Source organism: Heterodontus francisci, chromosome 1 (assembly GCF_036365525.1).
Source record: "Heterodontus francisci isolate sHetFra1 chromosome 1, sHetFra1.hap1, whole genome shotgun sequence".
Taxonomy (NCBI): Eukaryota; Metazoa; Chordata; class Chondrichthyes; order Heterodontiformes; family Heterodontidae; genus Heterodontus; species Heterodontus francisci.
The window spans coordinates 98,180,663-98,198,124 of NC_090371.1; the positions used below are offsets into that span (position 1 = coordinate 98,180,663).

At 46.3% G+C, this 17,462-nt stretch overlaps 1 protein-coding gene across 5 annotated transcripts in view; it reads left to right on the forward strand.

Annotated features, from left to right (window-relative positions):
- LOC137371164 (interleukin-6 receptor subunit beta-like) overlaps nucleotides 1-17,462 on the forward strand; it is a 111,587-nt gene that overhangs the window by 41,268 nt on the left and 52,857 nt on the right. For all 5 annotated transcript variants that reach the window (XM_068033253.1, XM_068033245.1, XM_068033235.1 and 2 more), the window contains 2 exons: nucleotides 12,465-12,533; nucleotides 16,953-17,252. In XM_068033253.1, the coding sequence (XP_067889354.1) occupies nucleotides 12,465-12,533; nucleotides 16,953-17,252 (369 nt within the window). The remainder of the gene's footprint in view (nucleotides 1-12,464; nucleotides 12,534-16,952; nucleotides 17,253-17,462) is intronic.

The window sequence follows — 17,462 nt, forward strand, 5'->3', positions numbered from 1 at the left end:
ACTATGTACTTAAACCTTTTTGCTTTCATAGTTTTACTCCACAAGTGTTTCAGGAGAAAACTGGAAAGGAAAAGAGGGTCACAGAATCAGAATCACAGAATTGTTACAGTGCAGAAGGCTGCCATTCGACCCATTGGGTCTGTACTGGCTCACCGAAAGAGCATTTCACTCAGTTCCATTCCCCTGCCTTTTCCCGTTAACCCTGCACATTCTTCCTTTACATATAACAGTCTAACTCCCTTTTGAATGCTTCAATTGAACCTGCCTCCACCACACTCTCAGGCAATGCATTCCAGACCTTAACCACTCACTGCGTGAAAAAGATTTTCCTCATGTTACTATTGCTTCTCTTACCAAATATTTTAAATCTGTGCCTCTCGTTCTCGATCCTTTCATAAGTGGGAACAGTTTCTCTCTATCTACTCTGTCCAGACCCCACATGATTTTGAATACCTCTATCAAATCACCTCTCAGCCTTCTCTTCTCCAAGGAAAACAGATCTAACTTCTCCAATCTATCTTCATAACTGAAATTCCTCATCCCTGGAACAATTCTCGTGAATCTTTTCTGTACTCTCTCCAATGCCCTTGTGTCTTTCCTAAAGTGTGGCGCCCAGAACTGGACACTGTACTCCACATGAGGCCCAACTAATGCCTTATACAAGTTGAACATAACCTCCTTGCTCTTGTACTCTATGCCCCTATTAATAAAGCCCAGGATACTGTATGTTTTATTAACTGCTCTTTCAACCTGTTCTGCACCTTCAACGACTTAGGTACATGTACACCTAGGTCCCTCTGCTCCTGCACCGCCTTTAAAATTGTACCCTTTATTTTACATTGTCTCGCCATGTTCTTCCTACCAGAATGAATCACTTCACATTTCTTTGCATTGAACTTCATCTGCCACCTCTCTGCCCATTCCACGAACTTGTTTATGTCCTTTTGGAGTTCTACACTATCCTCCTCACACAGGTGGTAGTGAGGTTATGGGCAGAGAGGAGGATCTTGCAGAAGAATTAAAGGTAGGAAATTGATCAGGTGGAGATGCTGAGGACATGGACATTTTGGCTGAAGAGTAGAACATTGAGTGGAAGCACAAGAGTTTGATTTAGTTTTAAAAGCATTACAAAAGTAATGAAAAAGCAGGCAGGTAGAATGGGCTCCTTTGCAAAACAAAACTAGGTCAAACTACCTCTTAGAAATATTCTTGTTTAAGACACTGTGTGCTTTTGGTGCCAACTTGGAAAATAAAAGCTCATAGTGTAGGGGGTAACATATTGGCATGGATAGAAGATTGGCTAGCTAACAGGAAAAAGAGAGTTGGCATAAATGGGTCATTTTCTGGTTGACAGGATGTAATGAGTAGTGTGCCACAGGGGCCTCAACTTTTTACAATTTATATAAATATCTTGGATGAAGGGACCAAAGGTATGGTTGCTAAATTTGCTGATGACACAAATATAGATAGGAAAATAAGTTGTGAAGAGGACATAAGGAGGCTACAAAGGGATTATAGATAGGTTAAATGAGTGGGCAAAGATCTGGCAAATGGAGTATAATGTGGGAAAATGTGAATTGTCCAATTTGGCAGGAAGAACAAAAAAGAAGCATATTATCTAAATGGTGAGAGATTGCAGAGCTTTGAGATGCAGAGGGATCTGGGTGTCCTAATGCATAAATTGCAAAAGGTTAGTATGCAGGCAAATAATTAGGAAATCTAATAGAATGTTATTGTTTGTTGCGAGGGGAATTGAATACAAAAGTAGGGAGGTTATGCTTCAGCTATACAGGGCAATGGTGAGAACACATCTGGAGTACTGTGTACAGTATTGGTCTCCTTATTTAGGAAGGATGTAAATGCATTGGAAGCAGTTCAGAGAAGGTTTACTAGACTAATACCTGGAATGGGCAGGTTGTCTTATGAGGAAAGGTTGGACAGGCTAGGCTTGTATCTATTGGAGTTTAGAAGAGTAAATGGCAACTTGATTGAAACATGTAAGATCTTGAGGGATCCACAGGGTGAATGTGGAAAGGATGTTTCCCCTTGTGGGAAAATCTAGAACTAGGGGTCACTGTTTAAAAATAAGGGATCGCCCATTTAAGACAGAGATGAGGAGAAATGTTTTCTCTCAGAGGGTCGTGAGTCTTTGGAACTCTCTTCCTCAAAAGGCGGTGAAAGCAGAGTCTTTGAATATTTTTAAGGCAGAGGTAGATAGATTCTTGATAAGAAAGGGGTGGAAGGCTATTGGGGGTAGGCGGGAATGTGGAGTTGAGGTTACAATCAGATCAGCATGATCTTATTGAATGGTGGAGCAGGCTCGATGGGCCGAATGCTCCTGCTCCTAATTCGTATGTTTGTATGTAACTCAAAATAAATCAAAAACAAAAGTCAAAATGTTCTAATTCCTTTGTATGACTTTTATTCTTGGTTACACCTCCTTACCAGAATTCAGTCACTTGTTTGACATGACTCATTTCCTTGGAACATCACACAGCTCAGTGACCCAATCTCAGATCAACTTTTTAAAACATATGGCTCTGAATCTCAGGACCAACACCCAACATTTCTTGCTGGTTTCAATTTCTTAATAGGCAAAGTAAACAAAAAGAAATTACATACTACATTATATATATATATATATGTATATATAATGCTACATAATATATATTTAATAATCCTACTGGAGCTTTCTGGGCCAAGACTTGTATACTATTGGTTTTACTAGGGCTTTAGGCTTTTGGCTGTTTGCCTAACAACTAACACATGTAACATTGATAGTAGCATGTTTTTTTCTACATTCCATATTTTCCACTAGTCTGTTGTTCACCAATGGTAATGCCAATAATTAAGAGTCACTTGAGCGAAGGAGAGGGAATGGCAGAATTAATGTTCTTGTGTAATTTTCAATAGTGAGTTCCAGTGTTAACTCATTGAAACTGCTCTGGTGAACACCAGACCATAATGCTGCAGAATTATACTGCAAATTCATTAAGAATGTACAACAGAAGATGGCACAGCACTAGCATCAAACAGTATAAAATCAATTGGAACCATGGAACAATATTTTTACATTAAGGCCATTATATAAGTTCATCTGTTTTTGGGTTCTTACTTGTTGATCTCAAAGTGGCATTGACAGTGAGAGCACTTGGCCAAGTCAGGGTTCCGAAATTGGAAATCAGGGAAAACTCTCCGCTGATTACACTACTATTATATTTCCCCCCCCAAAAAATATACTTTATTCATAAAGATCTGTAAAAAATACATTACAAAACAGTTCCAAAAAGCACCAAGTCAGACAATACAAAGAGTGCAAAGGAGATCAGTTTCCTTCAATACAGGAGTGAGTTGCCTCACAATCCTTCCATTTCATTTTACATGCCATGTACATTTTACAGCAAACAAATATTTTCTGGATACAGTTCGAGGGGTTTTCCATGGATCCATGATTTACACTACTACAATTTTTTATTTATTTCCAAAATATACTTTGTTCATCTTCTTTTTCTTTCTTCTTTTGGGCCTCCTTATCTCGAGAGACAATGGATACGCGCCTGGAGGTGGTCAGTGGTTTGTGAAGCAGCGCCTGGAGTGGCTATAAAGGCCAATTCTGGAGTGACAGGCTCTTCCACAGGTGCTGCAGAGAAATTTGTTTGTTGGGGCTGTTGCACAGTTGGCTCTCCCCTTGCGCCTCTGTCTTTTTTCCTGCCAACTACTAAGTCTCTTCGACTCGCCACAATTTAGCCCTGTCTTTATGGCTGCCCGCCAGCTCTGGCGAATGCTGGCAACTGACTCCCACGACTTGTGATCAATGTCACACGATTTCATGTCGCGTTTGCAGACGTCTTTATAACGGAGACATGGACGGCCGGTGGGTCTGATACCAGTGGCGAGCTCGCTGTACAATGTGTCTTTGGGGATCCTGCCATCTTCCATGCGGCTCACATGGCCAAGCCATCTCAAGCGCCGCTGACTCAGTAGTGTGTATAAGCTGGGGGTGTTGGCCGCTTCAAGGACTTCTGTGTTGGAGATATAGTCCTGCCACCTGATGCCAAGTATTCTCCGAAGGCAGCGAAGATGGAATGAATTGAGACGTCGCTCTTGGCTGGCATACGTTGTCCAGGCCTCGCTGCCGTAGAGCAAGGTACTGAGGACACAGGCCTGATACACTCGGACTTTTGTGTTCCGTGTCAGTGCGCCATTTTCCCACACTCTCTTGGCCAGTCTGGACATAGCAGTGGAAGCCTTACCCATGCGCTTGTTGATTTCTGCATCTAGAGACAGGTTACTGGTGATAGTTGAGCCTAGGTAGGTGAACTCTTGAACCACTTCCAGAGCGTGGTCGCCAATATTGATGGATGGAGCATTTCTGACATCCTGCCCCATGATGTTCGTTTTCTTGAGGCTGATGGTTAGGCCAAATTCATTGCAGGCAGACGCAAACCTGTCGATGAGACTCTGCAGGCATTCTTCAGTGTGAGATGTTAAAGCAGCATCGTCAGCAAAGAGGAGTTCTCTGATGAGGACTTTCCGTACTTTGGACTTCGCTCTTAGACGGGCAAGGTTGAACAACCTGCCCCCTGATCTTGTGTGGAGGAAAATTCCTTCTTCAGAGGATTTGAACGCATGTGAAAGCAGCAGGGAGAAGAAAATCCCAAAAAGTGTGGGTGCGAGAACACAGCCCTGTTTCACACCACTCAGGATAGGAAAGGGCTCTGATGAGGAGCCACCATGTTGAATTGTGCCTTTCATATTGTCATGGAATGAGGTGATGATACTTAGTAGCTTTGGTGGACATCCGATCTTTTCTAGTAGTCTGAAGAGACCACGTCTGCTGACGAGGTCAAAGGCTTTGGTGAGATCAATGAAAGCAATGTAGAGGGGCATCTGTTGTTCACGGCATTTCTCCTGTATCTGACGAAGGGAGAACAGCATGTCAATAGTCGATCTCTCTGCACGAAAGCCACACTGTGCCTCAGGGTAGACGCGCTCGGCCAGCTTCTGGAGCCTGTTCAGAGCGACTCGAGCAAAGACTTTCCCCACTATGCTGAGCAGGGAGATTCCACGGTAGTTGTTGCAGTCACCGCGGTCACCTTTGTTTTTATAGAGGGTGATGATGTTGGCATCGCGCATGTCCTGGGGTACTGCTCCCTCGTCCCAGCACAGGCATAGCAGTTCATGTAGTGCTGAGAGTATAGCAGGCTTGGCACTCTTGATTATTTCAGGGGTAATGCTGTCCTTCCCAGGGGCTTTTCCGCTGGCTAGGGAATCAATGGCATCACTGAGTTCCGATTTGGTTGGCTGTATGTCCAGCTCATCCATGACTGGTAGAGGCTGGGCTGCATTGAGGGCAGTCTCAGTGACAGCATTCTCCCTGGAGTACAGTTCTAGGTAGTGCTCAACCCAGCGGTCCATCTGTTTGCGTTGGTCAGTGATTATGTCCCCCGATTTAGATTTGAGGGGGGTGATCTTCTTGATGGTTGGCCCAAGAGCTCTCTTCATGCCATCATACATTCCTCTGATGTTTCCGGTGTCTGAGGCCAGCTGAATATGACTGCATAGGTGTTGCCAGTAGTCGTTTGCGCAGCGCCTGGCTGTTCTTTGTGCAGTACTTCTGGCTGCTTTAAGTGCTGCGGATGTTAAATCGCTGGGGGCTTTCTTGTAGTTCAAAAGTGCAATGCGCTTAGCGGCTATGACAGGTTCCAGCTCTTCATTATGAGATTGAAACCAGTCTGCATTTCTCTTCGCACTTTTGCCGTAGGTGGTCAAAGCTGACTCATAGATGGCGTCTCTGATGTGGGCCCACTTGGTCTCAGCATCCCCTGTGGGAGTGTTTTGAAGGGCTGTTACAAGTGAATTTAGAAATTTTTGTAACAGCTGTGGGTGAGAAATTCTGCTCGTGTTGATGCGCGGGTGGCCCTTCTGCTTGGAATGATGCAACTTCTTTGGTCTGAGTCTAACCTTGCTGCACACCAGGGAGTGGTCGGTGTCGCAGTCCGCACTGTGGAAGCTGCGTGTGATTTGAACACTGTTTAAGGCGGCTCGCCTTGTGACAATGAGGTCTAGCTGGTGCCAACGACGTGATCTTGGGTGCCTCCATGAAACCTGGTGACAGGGTTTAGTGTGAAAGAACGAGTTGGTGATGCAGAGGTTATGATAGGTACACAACTCAAGCAACTCCGATCCTGCTGTCTTCACAGTCCAGAGTGTCTGCAGCCACGGCATGCGGTAAGTCCATTGAGGTGAAGAAGGAGCTGCGGGACCCGAGAGAAGTCCTGTGAAAAGGTGCCCCGAACACCCAAAACATCCACGAACGGCCCCCCCGGCCGCAACTTCAAAGCGCCCGCGGGAGATGGCTCGGAGAGCATCTGCAGCGCACTGTCGGCAATGCTGCATGCCTTTATTTAAACCACTGCAAAAAAAAAACCCTTAGCAAATGTAATCACCTCTAAGTCTGCCAAATGATGCTTCACCTCCCGAAGGACGTGGATGAGCTTTCCGGACGTCGATGGTGGGCACTGAGGAAATGGCTTATTACCTGCACCAGATTCCACCCCCCCTCCCCCCCCCCTTTACCCCCCTTCCACCCCCCCCCACCCCCGTCCCCTTCCCTGCTCCACCCTCTCAGCTCACCCCCTCACAACCCCGTCCCAGCCCGCCCCCCCCTCGCACCAACTTCACCCCGCACCCCCTTCCCCTGCACCCCCCCCCCACCCCCTCCCTCTACCCCTCCCCCTTGCATCCCCTCCTCCCACCGGCACCATCCTACACCTGTGTAGGGGCCCCAACAACCCCACTGCCTTGTGGGCGTCTCGGGAGAGACCAAGGCTAAGGGAGTAAACCCTAACAGAAAATCCGGAGCGGAACCCCGTAGGCGGTCATGTGTCACCTTTGGCATGTTTCCGGCAGTTCCTGCAGCCATACTGGTGCCAAACGTCGTGTCCTGCACTCCTTTGGACCCCACCAGAAAGGCCGAGAGGGGGGTTTTGACGACTGGGCAACTCTCAACCTCCATAAATTTGCCCAGGCATGCGCCATGGAGAGGTCACTCCATAGTTGCCTCACAGCGACTGAAACAACACGGAAGGCAGCAGTTACGGGTTATAAGTCCAGATAAATTGGCGTAGAAACTGGGCGCCACGGGTTGCCTTTGTCGGTGGGAGAGGTCATTGCACCTCACTGGACAGCTACCGCCCGCCTCAAACCGGGCAGCCCCCGGTCAATAAGGTTCTGTCCCGCCACAGTCTGCCTGCTTCAATGGGTGCTTGGAGCTCAGGGTCATTGCCCGAAAGGTGGACTGATACACCGCACCAAACAACATGAAAAAAGGAAAGAAGGTACCAGCCCTTCGCTTTGCAAGCTGGAACGTCAGAAATATGTGTCCTGGCCTGTCGGAAGACCTTACACAAATCAACGATTCTCGGAAGACCGCCATCATTAACAACGAGCTCAGTAGACTCAATGTGGACATTGCAGCACTTCAGGAGACTCGCCTCCCCGCGAGTGGCTCTCTAGCAGAGCAAGACTACACCTTCTTCTGGCAGGGCAGGGATCCTGAAGAACCAAGACAGCATGGAGTGGGCTTCGCCATCAGAAACTCCTTGCTCAGCATGATAGAGCCTCCCTCAAATGGCTCGGAACGCATACTGTCCATCCGACTGCTCACCACCTCTGGTCCAGTACACCTACTCAGCATCTATGCTCCAACACTCTGTTCCGCACCTGAAGCTAAAGACCAGTTCTATGAACAACTCCATAACATCATTAGCAGCATCCCCAACACCGAACACCTATTCCTGCTGGGGGACTTTAATGCCAGGGTTGGGGCCGACCATGACTCATGGCCCTCCTGCCTTGGGCGCTATGGCGTTGGAAGGATGAATGAGAACGGGCAGAGACTTTGTTCATAAAAATATGTAAAAAAATACATTACAAAACAGTTCCAAACAGCATCAAGGCAAAAAATACAAAGAGTGCAAAGGAGATCAGTTTCCTTCAATACAGGAGTGAGTTGCCTCACAACCCTTCCATTTCATTTCTCATGCCATATACATTTTACAGCAAACAAATATTTTCCGGATACAGTTCGAGGGGTTTTCAGCTTGGTGGGGGGACCTTACACAGTGGTCTTTCCCCATTGAGCCTTTGCTGCGGCTGCCCCAGGTTTTAGTGCGTCCCTCAGCACGTAGTCCTGGACCTTGGAATGTGCCAGTCTGCAACATTCAGTCGTGGACAACTCTTTGTGCTGGAAGACCAGCAAGTTTCGGGCAGACCAAAGGGAGTCTTTCACCTTATTGATAGTCCTCCAGCAGCAGTTGATCTTTATCTTGGTGCATGTCCCTGGGAACAGCCTGTAGAGCACAGACTCCTGTGTTACAGAGCTGCTTGGGATGAACCTCGACAAAAACCACTACATCTCTTTGCACACCTGCTTTGCAAATACATATTCCAGAAGGAGGTGGGCAACTGTCTCTTCCCCACCACATCCACCTCAAGGGCATTGTGCGGAGTGGGTGAGACTTCGGGAGTGCAGGAAGGATCTGACAGGGAGGGCTCTTCTCACCACCAGCCAAGCTACATCTTGGTGCTTGTATGAAAGGTCTGGTGATGAGGCATTCCGCCAAATGACTTTGCCAGTCTGCTCGGGGAACCATCCGACAGGATCCACCATCTCCTTTTCCCGTAGGGCCTTGAGGACATTCCGTGCAGACCACTGCCGGACGGATTGGTGGTCAAAGGTGTTTTTCCGCAGAAATTTTTCCATGAAGGATAGGTGGTACGGCACGGTCCAACTGGATGGAGCGTTCTGCGGCAATGTGATCAGGCCCATCCTTCGCAACACCGGGGACAGATAGAACCTCAGCACGTAGTGACACTTGGAGTTTGCGTACTGGAGGTCTACACACAGCTTGATGCAGCCGCACACGAAGGTAGTCATCAGGATGAGGGCGATGTTCGGTACATTTTTTCTGCCCGTATCCAGAGGTTTGAACATCGTGTCCCTCCGGACCCGGTCCATTTTGGATCCCCAGATGAAGCGAAAAATGGCTTGGGTGGCCGCCATGGCGCAGGAGTGGGGTATGGGCCAGATCTGCGCCACGTACAGCAACAATGTGAGCGCCTCGCACCTGATGACCAGGTTCTTACCCACAATGGAGAGAATCGCTGCTGCCACATGCTCAGCTTATGTTGTACCCTGGCTACTCGCTCCTCCCAGGTTTTGGTGCATGCCCCGGCCCTTCCTACTATTATACATGTGGAGAATTTGAACCAGGAGATGTTTCACACTACCATTAGTGGTGGAGAATTTGAATCCAGAGCTGCCACCCAATGCACATTAATGTCACTATGTCCATTACTTCACTGTGTTCATTCACCTCAATATATCCATTAACTTCACTATTTCAAAAAAAAATTTACCTAATCAATACATACTTTCAGAAATTAATATTTTGGACTACAGTATCTGAGTAATGTGAGGCATTAACTATGGTAAGAATGGTATATTTGACAGCATATCAGAACTCACTGAATGTCTGAGTCTGCTGTAGATAGAGATTGATTGCCATGACAACTCCATTATCAATGTAACAGGGTGATATAAGGTGAACAGGATGGACCCTGGTCTTTCTTCATCTAGCAATTCCTATGTTCCTGTTTTTAATAGCATTGCCATCAGTGGTCCTCCACCATCAACATCCAGGGTTCACCATTGACCAGAAACGTAAACTCAACTGCTCAGCCACATAAATGCTCTAGCTACTAATGCAGATCACAAACAGAAAATAAGAACATTAGAAATAGGAGATAGAGTAGACCATTTTGCCCTTCGAGCCTGCTCTGCCATTCAACAAGATCATGGCTGATCTTCTGCCTTAATTCCACCTACCGGCTCTATCCCCATAATCCCTTAATTGCCTTAGTACCCAAGAATCAAACAACCTCTATCTTGAATATATTCAACAACTGAGCATCTACAGCTCTCTTGGGTAGACAATCCAAAGATTCACAACCCTTTGAATTAAGGAATTTCATCTCAACATAGTACTAAATGGCTAGCCCTTATCCTGAGACTTTGAGCCTGGGCTCTAGATTCCCCAGTCAGGGGAAACATTTTTTCAGCATCTACCCTGTCAAATCCCTTAAGAATTTTATATGTTTCAATTACATCAGCACTCATTCTTCTAAACTCTAGGGAATAGAGGACCAGTGTCACACAATTTCTCTTCATAGGACAATCCCCTCATCCCAGGAACCAGTCTAGTGAAACCTTGTTGCACTCCCTATAGGGCAAGTATGTCCTTCCCTCGATAAGGAGAGCAAAACTGCACACAGTGGGCAGCATCTTCCTGGTCCCATGGAGGCGGGTATGAAAGCAGGACCAGGAGCAAAACTGCAGATAACAGCGTTGGGTCGGCATGCTGACGCATCCCTGCTTCCAGATGATCTTGCCAGAGGCGGGTGAACAAGGGAGATGACGGGTAGCCGATAATTAGCAATTAGGAGCCTATTGAGGGGGGCTGGGGAGGACTCTGCCAGGATCTATCTGGCACCTGAGCGGCCTCCTGCTAATTGCCCTCGAGAAGGTGGTGGTGAGCTGCCTTCTTGAACTCCTGCAGTCCAGGCGATGTAGGTACACCAACAGTGCTGTTGGGAGGTAGTTCAGCATTTTGATCCAGCGACGATGAAGGAACAGTGATATAGTTCCAAGCCTGGATCGCAGTTCCGTGGAGGTGGCCTCCCGGTGCAGGCCGGGTGTCCACTGGAGCCAGAGGCTCCATGCCCCAATGATGGAGCTATGGGGCAGGAAAGGCCCATACAATTCCTTCAGAGGGGTTTTCCCTCCACTTCAAGGCACTTACCATCTTTGGCCCTCATCATTTTTGAATTTGATGCATGCCTCTGATGTTGCCTACATTTTAAGGCGGCCTCATGCTCTCCTCGCTGTCTGAGCAGCGCCCACCTCCCAGTGAGGCTGCCGGCCTTCCAAAGCTGGAGGCCCTCTGATTGGGCCTACAGCCTCCGGAGCCTGCCCGCTCTCCTTAATTGGCCACCTCCGCGATGATTGTGCAGTCAGGAAGGACTCACAGACCACCGTGGTCAGGACCTGCTTCCAATCCCATGAGTCCTAATTTTGTGTAATAACCATGTGTGGCACCTTATTGAGTGCTTTTTGAAAATCCAAATGCACTACATCCACTGGTTTCTCTATATCCACCTTATCCAAAATGCTGGAAGTATTCAGCAGGTCTGGCAGCATCTATGGGGAGAGAAACAGAGTTAATGGCTGGGATTTTACTGGCCTCCCTGAGGCGGAATCGGAGGTGGGGAGGGAACGGAGAATTGCAACGGGTGGTAGGGGTGGCAGTAAGGCGAGGGCCTATCACCTCCCCGTCGCCCAGCATTCTTCCTGGGGGCAGGATAGGCCGACGATGGCCTCCCTGCCATGAGGCAAATTGAGGACCTTAAGTGGCCTATTAAGAGCCAATTAAGGGCCTCTTCCCACCGCCGCTGGGATCTTACCAGCAGCAGGGGGTGCCTCCACTGCGTGGGGAGGATGCCTTGTAAAACGAGGCACCCTTGCTGCAGGCTTGGGGGTGTCCCTCCTTTGTGGGCAATTTTGTCCCACGGAGGACCCCCACTGGGGAACAGCTTTACCCCCTCCCCCTGGACTGAATGACCAACCCCACCCCACCCCCTCGCTGGGGCCTTCCGGACTGGCCCGGCGACCCCGCCTCATCTACCTCTGGTCCGGTTTCCACCACTGGACCTGGGTCAGAGGCCTCTGCAGTACTGGTAATGGCCGTTGCTCCCAGTGGCACTGCCGATACTGCTGAGGTGCCGGCCCTGTGATTGGCCAGCAGCTCTTGGAGGCAGCTTGGAGGCAGGATCCCCAGCCCTATAAAGTCTTTAAAGGGACGGGGATCCCACCTCCTAAAACTTTGACCCCAAAAGACCGAGGATACCTCTGGTGGGGGGCAAAAAATGCAGAGGCAGTGTTCTCCCCCCACCTTTTTGGCCCGCCACTGGGCGCCCCACCTCTAGCACAAAATCCAGCCCAGTGTTTCAGGTTGATAACCTTTCATCAGAACTGACTGCATGAGTTCAAGAAGAAGGCCCACAACCAGCTCAAGGGCAGCTAGAGACGGGCAATATATGCTAGCCTTGACAGCAGCACTCATATCCCAAAAAAAAAATGAATTCAGTCAGTCAGTCAGTTTCTACCTTTTACAGGCATTCATTGTATCAACAACAAAAAGATAGAATGCTAGAAATAGGTGGGTCTGTCAGAATCTGTGGAGAGAACAGAGAGGTTATTGCTTCAGATGTAACTGCTATTTCTGTTTTTGTTTCGGATGTCCAGCATTTCCAGCATTTTTTGTTTTTCATTGATTCCAGTTGTTAAGAAGTGTTTGCTTTGATTTTAAAATGAATTTATAAGATATGTTTTTAATTTTCAGTAACACCAGAAAACACAATCTCTGCTTGGGCATGGGTGATGTTTTCCATAAGTGCATTTGTTATTGAAGGTAAGCATATTAAAGATGTAATTAATGGTGTTAATGTTGCAATGATCACTTCCCACACATTTGTCGGAATTTCACGTTGGGCGGACAGGGGGAGCTAGCTACCAACTGAAAAGTCAGTGGCAAACCCGCTTCCGCCTCGCCTGGGGATCCGACCCACATTTTACGGGTCCCCAGGCTTTAACTGTTCCGAGGCAGGACTTCCACCCGCTTGAGGGAGGAAGTGCCACCTCATTGAGCTGCCGGCCAATCAGCGGGCTGGCAGCTCTTAGTCCCAGCATTGCCACCGGGAGCGGTGGCCACTGCTGGGACTGCAGCCCAGCTGACTGCAGAGGAAGACGTGGAACCAGGAATCCAGGAAAGTTTTGGTTGCCTCGCCAGGGGTAATTGGTCGGGCCCCGGCGAGGCAAGCTGGTCGTTTGGGGGATGTGGGGTGCGTGTTGGGTCTGGGGGGGGTTGGGGTAGTGGGGGCAGCCCTCCATCGGGTAACCCTGTGCCCGATAAGCAGGGCCCCCCACCACCCCCCCGAGACGATTGGAAGCCGCCTGCTTTTCCCAGGTGGCTTTTCCCGGCTCCAGGACGCCCGCTTGCCACGCATAAAATCCATTAATTTGCCACTTAAGGGCCTTGATTGGCCTGGGGCACGCCAGCCGTTTTTCGTCTCCCCCTGCTCCCGCCCTTAGTAAAGGGGGGGCGGAGGTGCGAGTGGTTCGGGAAAGCCTCCCGGAGCCTCCCGCTCCATTTTGCGCCATCCCCTGCCACCATCCGGCTCATTGGGGTGGTGTGAAATGCTGGACATGGATACAGTACATCTCCAAGAGACTCAGTAATTAGTTGCATTCAGAGGATATACGTTCAGGGTGATCTCCTTCTTCAACACCTAGTTATTTATTTTTCTAATTCAGTTCGATAAGATTTAAGTATATGAAGAAAATGCATTATAACATTGACTACATTTTAAAAGTACTTCATTAACTCTAAAGTGCTGTAGGATATTCTGAGGTCCGGAAAGGTGCTATATAAATGCAAATCATTCCTTCTTTCTTGTGACACTGCAGTGCAGTCTTAGTCAGCAGCAGAAGGTTCAGAATTTAAGTAGGAGGACCGATAGTGCTCTCATCCTTATAAAAACTCAAAGTAATCGGGAATAGTCAGCATGGTTTTGTGAAAGTGAAGTCATGTTTAACCAATTTATAGGAGTTCTTTAAAGGAGTAACATGCACTGCAGATAGAGGAGAGCCTGTTGACATACTGTACTTGGATTTCCAGAAGGCATCTGACAAGGTGCCATATAAAAGGTTATTGCGCAAAGTAGGAGTTCACGGTGTAGGGGGTAACATATTAGCATGGACAGAAGATTGGCTGACTGACAGAAAACAGAAAGTATGCATAAATGGGCCCTTTTCTGATTGGCAGGATGTGACGAGTGGAGTCCCGCAGGGGTCTGTGCTGAGGCCTCAACTTTTTACAGATGAGGGGAGTGATGGCATCTTAGCTAAATTTGCAGATGACACAAAGATAGGTAGGAAAGTATGTTGTTGAGGAGGACATAAGGAGGTTGGAGACTGATATAGATAGATTAAGTGAATGGGCAAACATCTGGCAGATGGAGTATAATGTGGGAAAATGTGAAGTTGTTCACTTTGGCAGGAAGAATAAAAAAGCAGAGTATTATTTAAATGGAGAACAACTGCAGAATTTTGAGGTGCAGAGGGATCCAGGTGTTCTAGTACATGAGTCACAAAAGGTTAATATGCAGGTACAGCAAGTAATAATGCTATCCCTTATTGCGAGAGGAATTGAAAATAAAAGTAAGGATGTTATGCTTCAGTTATACAGGGCATTGGTGAGACCACATCTTGAGTACTGTGTGCAGTTTTGGTCTTCTTATTTAAGGAAGAATGTAAATACATTGGAGGTGGTTCAGAGGAGGTTTACTAGATTGATACCTGGAATGAGCGGGTTGTCTTCTGAGGAAAGGTTGGACAGACTGGGCTTGTTTTCACTGGAGTTTAGAAGAGTGAGGGGAGACTTGATTGAAGTTTATAAGATCCTGAACGGTCTTGACAAGGTGGATGTGGAAAAGATGTTTCCTCTTGTGGGTGAGTCCAGAACTAGGGGGCAGTGTTTTAAACTTAGAGGTCGCCCTTTTGGGACAGAGGTGAGGAGAATTTTTTTCTCTCAGAGGTTTGTGAGACTTTGAAACTCTCTGCCTCAGAATGTGATGGAGGCAGGGTCATTGATACACACAATTAAACACAATTAATATACAATTAACAGATAAAATGTTAGAAAAAGAATGAAAAGCAAAAAACGTGTGAGAGAAAGTGAAAGTGATTAAGGAAGCAAGAGCTAGGAAGAAAGAATGTGTGAAAGAGAGAGAAAACAGACAATGTTAAAAAAAAATTGGCAACAAACTTGAATATTAAATAAAAGTTGTGGTAAAAGGCTGTCCAGAAATGAAACAAAAATAATTAAAATTAAAAGTGAAAATGACAGCCCTCAAAAACAGGAGAGGGAGACAGAAATACAGAAATTTTACAATGTACAGTTGCGATCATAATCTGGGAACACTGTATGATGCCTTTAATTCTTTTACATGGAACCCGTCATTATAATTTGGAGAAAGAAACTGAAAGTACAAAATTTTCCTCTTTTACTGGAATACTATCCAATAATAATAATAGTAAGTGACCACTCTGCATGTGACAGACTGTACAGGATATTGGAATGAAGGCCAAGCCTGGTTTAAGCTGATGTCCATACACATATACTTTCCTGTCGAAAGTCACTTAATAACAATCAGGAAATGGGAACTGTGGCTGAATTTATCTTGTGTTTCCTGAGGGACACTGAGGTCAATTGAAACACATCCTAATTTTCTGGATGGGACCAGTTAACTCAGCTCATGCTGGAGATTGAGACTAGGATATTGCAGTCCCAATGAATTAGTGGTACATTGGGAAGTGCCTTACTGCAGAAAAGGACACCATGTCAACAACAAGAAGAACAACTTACATTTATATCGTAACTTTAATGTAGTAAAACATCCCAAGCTGCTTCACAGGACCATAACAAAACAGAATTTGATTCCAAGTCACATAAGAAGGATATTAGGGCAGATGACCAAAAGCTTGGTCAAAGCAATAGATCTTATGGAGCGTCTTAAAAGAGGAAGGAGAACTAGAGAGGCAGGGATGTTTAGAGAGGGAATTCCAGAGCTTAGGGCCTAGTCAGCTGAAGGCATGACCACCAATGGCGGAGAAATGAAAATCAGGGATGAGTAAGAGGCCAGAATTGGAGGTGCGCAGAGTTCTCAGAGGACTGTAGGGCTGGAGTTGGTTTTGGAGATAACGAGGGGCAAGGTCATGGAGGGAATTGAAGGTAAGGATGAGAATTTTAAATTGAGGCATTGCCGGACTGGGAGCTAATGTAAATCAGTGTGTGCAGGGGTGATTGTAAGTGGGTGTTGATGCGTGTTAGGATGGCAAAGACATACACAGTAAATAGTAGGATACTGAGAGATGTAGAGAAACAGTGAGACCTTGGCATGCATGTCAACAGATCCCTGATGGTAGTAGGACAGGTACATAAGGTAGTTAAGAAGGCATACGGGATACTTTATTAGCTGAGACATAGAATATAAAAGAGGGAGGTTAGAGCTGTATAAAACACTAGTTAGGCCACAGCTGTGTACAGTTCAGTTCACCACATTATAGGAAGGATGTGATTGGGGAGGAAATTTATGAGGATGTTGCCAGGAAGGGAGAATTTTGGTTACAAGGAAAGATTGGATAGGCTGGGGTTGTTTTCTTTGGAACAAAGGAGGCTGAAGGAAGATTTGGTTGAGTTGTATAAAATTATGAGGTTTGAGGAGAAATTTTTCACCCAGAGGGTGGTGGGGGTCTGGAACTGACTGCCTGAAATGATGGTGGATACAGAAGCACTCATCACCTTTAAAAAATATTTGGAAATGCACTTGAAGTGCCATAACCTACAAGGCCACGGACCTAGTGCTGGAAAGTGGGATTAGGCTAGTTAGCTCTTTTTCAGCTAGCACAGACATGATGGGCCAAAAGGCCACCTTCTGAGCTGTAAATTTTCTGTTTCTATGTTTCTGTGATACGAGCAGCAGAGTTTTGGATGAGCCTAAATTTGTGGAGGGTGCAAGGTGGAAAGCCAGCCAGGAGTCGAGTCTAGAGATAACAGAGGCATGAATAAGATTTCAGCAGCAAATGAGTTGAGGCAGGAAATCAGCCAAAGAATAACTGATGATTTCCCATAAAAGCACCACTTACAACTACAATATACTTTCAACTTGTTGTTCAACATTTCATTCAGCAACATTATCCAGCAATGTGATTGATATCTAACTACCATGTTACATGTCTTTGATGTGCTATTTTTTCTCTGAATGAACAGGTGGATTGTCAATGCTTTGCCATGATGTTGATTCTACGTCAAAAGTGATTAAACTACAATCAGATGTATCACTGTCATGTGCATTACGCAAGGAGTGCCTCGAATTATTAGATGCAAATGCAAGTCACATATTCTGGAAATTAAATGGTACCCTAATTCCACGAGAGCAATATTATTTCAATGAGACTGTTTCCCATGTAACGTTAAAGCAGTTTCATAAAATGAAAGGCTATTTCACATGTCACATTAACATCAAAGGAGCACCAAATATCCTTCATCGTTTTGCAGTCGAAGCAGGATGTAAGTACTCTTTCTGTAACAATGGATCCATGACTTCTTAGGCAAGAATACAGGGCTCTAAGATATAGAATTTTAAATACAACTGAACAGAACATGTGGAAATATTTAATGACAATATATTTGTCTAAAAACCTCAAATAAAGAAATTCCAAGTTGTGGAAACAATCAGTATGGTTCCTGGCAATATATGTAATATGTAAAACTTCCAAG